This window comes from Tursiops truncatus, chromosome 3, assembly GCF_011762595.2.
Source record: "Tursiops truncatus isolate mTurTru1 chromosome 3, mTurTru1.mat.Y, whole genome shotgun sequence".
In the NCBI taxonomy this organism is placed as follows: Eukaryota; Metazoa; Chordata; class Mammalia; order Artiodactyla; family Delphinidae; genus Tursiops; species Tursiops truncatus.
In genome coordinates this window covers 164,598,485-164,602,490 of record NC_047036.1, presented here as the reverse complement: position 1 = coordinate 164,602,490, position 4,006 = coordinate 164,598,485, and the positions used below count along the sequence as shown (strand labels likewise).

At 58.1% G+C, this 4,006-nt stretch overlaps 1 protein-coding gene across 1 annotated transcript; it reads left to right on the top strand.

Annotated features, from left to right (window-relative positions):
- Window positions 1-781: 781 nt before the first annotated feature.
- LOC117311898 (complement C3-like) lies at window positions 782-3,703 on the top strand. The gene is made up of 8 exons (XM_033855109.2): window positions 782-844; window positions 1,165-1,251; window positions 1,473-1,578; window positions 2,041-2,130; window positions 2,548-2,631; window positions 2,711-2,800; window positions 2,910-3,045; window positions 3,473-3,703. Exons 1-8 carry the CDS (start codon window positions 782-784, stop codon window positions 3,603-3,605), a joined length of 789 nt encoding a protein of 262 aa, XP_033711000.1. The 3' UTR covers window positions 3,606-3,703.
- The last annotated feature ends 303 nt before the right edge of the window (window positions 3,704-4,006 follow it).

Genomic DNA, 4,006 nt, shown 5'->3' with positions numbered 1-4,006 from the left:
CTCTGAACCCCATGACTCTCCCCTCTCTTAATCTTCTCCAGACATTCCAGCCCCCACCCCAGTCTGGCTCTGTCTCCCAAATACCCTCACCCAGGTCTGTCCCAGATTTTTTTTTTAAATGTATTGAGCACCTAATTGGTGCCAGGCTCTGTTCTAGGAGCTGGGGGCACAGCTGTGAGCAAAGGCAGCTCCTCCCTGCCTGGTGGAGCTCACAGACTATCAGGGGAGACAAACAATAACCGAATAATCACCCAGAGTCAAGGCAAAATGACAACCGTGATTAAATGTGGCAAAGGAGAGGTCCACGGAGCCACAGGAGGGCAAATTAGAGAATGATCTGGTGTGCCGGCTGGGGAAGGCTTCCCAGAGGGGGTGATGCATCAGCTGAAATTGCAAAGGTGACAGGATTTTTCAGGGCAAAGAGGGAGGAAGAATTCCAGGCTGAGAGAACAGCATGTGCCAAGGTCCAGTGGCAGGCAAGAGACTGACACTTCAGAGCAATCAATCAGAGGCCAGAGGGGAAGGAGGGGAAGTGAAAGGATGAGGCCAGGTGTTTTGGTAAAGCAAGGAAGTTAAGCAAGGAGGCAACATACCAGATTTCTGTTTGCTAAAGCTGTATCCTCTTGGGGGCAGAGGAGCGACAGGCAGACACAGGAGAAGGCTACTGCCCTTGTCCAGGCGAGAGGTGATGACAGTGGGAGCGTGGGAGAGGGGCAAGGGGACAGTGGGAAGAGACTGGTGCTGTGAAATCCCCAGGTACCAGGGTCATCGAGAGGCCACAATGACCATCATGGAGGTCTCCCTGCTCACCGGCTTCTACCCCAACCAGGATGACCTCAAACAGGTAATGAGCAGGACGGGGATTGCCCTGGCAACATCCCACATTCCCCGAGTGGGCGCAGAACAGCATCTACCTGGGTCAAGACCCCCAGGTTAATGTCTCACAGTCCCTGCCCCAAGGTCAGCGGCCATGGTCACTTCTGGGGGACTCCCTGTATGACCTTAGCTAAATTCTTGCCCTGATTGTGCCTCAGTTTCCCCAACAGTGGGGCTGATTGGACAAGGGCCGGGAGCTCTGAGAGTTGCTTCACACTAACTGGAGCTCCCGGGGCTGGGTGCCTTGGAGGATCTCTGCCGACGCGCATTCCTCACCCTCTGCCCCAGCTCACGAGCGACGTGGAGAGGTACGCCTTCCAGTATGAGACCAAGACGACCTCCAGCGACAGCACTGTTGTCCTCTACCTGGAGAAGGTGAGGAAGGCCAGGTGTCCTCTGCCAGAGGTCCGTGGGCAGCCGGATGGGCGGAGAAACCACAATCAGCACCCTGGTCAGTGTTGTCCGAGAGCCATGCCCTCTGAAGTCAGCTCCTCAGTATTCAGGGCCACGCGGTCAGTGGTTATGGCCAAGGCCCTGTGGTCAGTACCCCATGCTCCGTGGCCCTGATCAGCTCAGACAGGACTTCCCTTCTCCAGCTCTCCCACGAGGTAGACACGGTGCTGGGCTTCCGCGTCCACAGGATGCTGCAGGCGGAGTTCCTGCAGGCTGCCCAGGTCATGGTCTACGACTACTACGAGCCTTGTGAGCAGGGGCCTTGGGGTGGAGGGCTATCCCGGGAGGGTACAGGGCCTGAGAAGGACTGGGCCAGAAAAAAAGGGAGGGGTGAGGGGCGGGGCCAAAAGGGGGAATGGGGCGTGGCAGAGGGGGTCCTTGGCTCCGTGGGAGGGGTGGCCAAGAGGGCGCCGGAAGGGACCCAAGGAGCGTGGTGATGAGGGGCGTGGCCTTCCTTAGTGGTTAAAGTGGCCCCGGGGAGGGGCGGGGGGGCCTGGAAGCGGGTGTGGCAGAGCTGAGAAGGGACTTGGCGTGGCCCGCTGGGTAAGGGTGGGCAAGAAGTGGGCAGCCTCTTTAAAGAGGAGGGACCTGTTAAGGGGGTGGCTGGGCAGGTCAGGTGGGGCGGGGCCTGCTGGGGGCGGAGCCAGACGTGCACCCAGCCCCCAGGAGCACTGGCCCAAGCCAACCCCGATCACTCGCCTCTTCTCACAGCCCAGAGGTGCAGCTCCTTCTACAACCTGCCCACAGAGCACGCTTCCTTGAGGAAGATCTGCCACAGAGACGTGTGCAGATGTGCCGAGGGTGAGGTCATGGGGCTACGGAGGGCTGGGACTGCCAGGCTAGGGGTTCAAGAGCTTTTCATCACTTCCTGGGCGCCTTCTGGGCTGAGTTGAGACAGAGAGAGAGAGAGACAGAGAGATAGCAAGACAGAGACAAAGAGAGACAGAGAAAAGGAGACAGAGAATGACACATACACTCAGGCACAGCCAAAGATCAGGCGAATCAGAGACACAGACACGGAGGGACACTCAGATGAGAGAAACAGAAAAGAAAAAGACCAAACGGAGAGACAGAGGAGGAGAGAGCACCCTACAGATCGGAAAGGCCAGACCCAGAGAGCCAGCAGCTGCCGCCTGGGACCGGATGGCGGTCAGATGGGAGGAAGGCCCCTGCGCCAGTGCAGCTAGAACAGCCGCCCCCCCTCCCCCAACCTTCCAGAACAGTGCCCATCCTCAAAGGACAGCGACCACCTGCAGCAGGAGCAGCTCCAGGCAGCAGCCTGTGAGGTTGGCGTGGACTTTGGTGAGTGTGGGGAGGGGCAGGGGGCGGCCCACCTGCAGGCTGGACACCAACACAACACCCTCCTGGACCCCTCCCCCAGTGTACAAGGCCAGGCTGGAGTCTGTGGAGACCTCCGCCTCCAGCCCCTACATCTACTACAACATGCAGCTCCAAGCCATCATCAAGAGTGGTATGTCCAAGGTGGCAGAGGAGGGGGCGTGGGGGCCTACCCCAGGGGTCCCAACGCGGAGGAGGGCCAGGCCTATGCCAGCTCACACACTGGTTCTCCTCTCCTCCAGGCACGGACTCTGCCAAGCCCCTCACCATGAAGAAATTCGTCACTCACGCCACCTGCCATGACTCCCTGGGGCTGCAAGAACACGAGACATACCTCATCATGGGCCAGACATCAGACCTGTGGAGAGTCAAATCTGAGTGCGTGGGGGGCTCCTGCTGCCCTGGGGACTCAGGCCTGGGCCCCCTTCCCTACCCCAGTCCAGTCCTTGGTGTCAAAGTTTCTACTGCACCTGTCAACACGAGTCTTGGGTTTCAGGGCTGCCCTGAATGGAGGTGCAGGCTGTGCACTGCACAACTCCAGGGAACACCATTCATAAGGAGATGTTGTAAATGTAGTTGTAAATTTCCAACAGATGGCAGGAACGAGTCAGAGGAAGGGGAGCATTTTCTAATCCCCAGCAGTATGGGCTAGAGGTGGGGGGACCTGAGATGGCCTGGTGGAGTGGACGCTATAAGCTGTGGCTCTGAGAGTCTGTCAGGCAGGGCAGAGGGGCAAGTCAGAAAGGTCTCCACACCTTCAAGGCACCCGGCTCTCCTCACCATCCTGGCCACCTCTTGCCCACAGATACACCCATGTCCTGGGCAAGGAGACGTTCCTCATGCACTGGCCAGTGGATGGGGCAGTGGGCAAGAAGGAGTTGCTGGACCAGCTGGAGGGGTTTTCAGAATATATGCGCACCCATGGCTGCGAGTCCTGAGACCCTGAGGCCTCTGCTGCTCTCAGGGGGTTGTCTCCAAGCATGCCCAGGTCCCTGGGCTTCACCGCAAATAAACAGCAAGGAATATCATACTCAAACTCCAGATGTGTGTTCCTGCCTCAGCATTCAGCAGGGGCCCTGCAGAACCTGCCCTGACATTGCTTGGACCTGCATCCTCCGTCTCACTCCCACTCCATTCCAATCACACTGGCCTTCTTTGTGTCCTTCCAACATCTGAGTTGATTCCCACCTCAGGGCCTTTGCACACACTGTCCCCTCCACCAGGTACACCTTCCTCCAGATGTCTTTATGGATTGAACACTTCCCTTATTTGGACTCTGTTTTAATGTCACTTCCTCAAAGATACTTGCTTTGGGGACTTCCCTGGTGGTCCAGTGGTA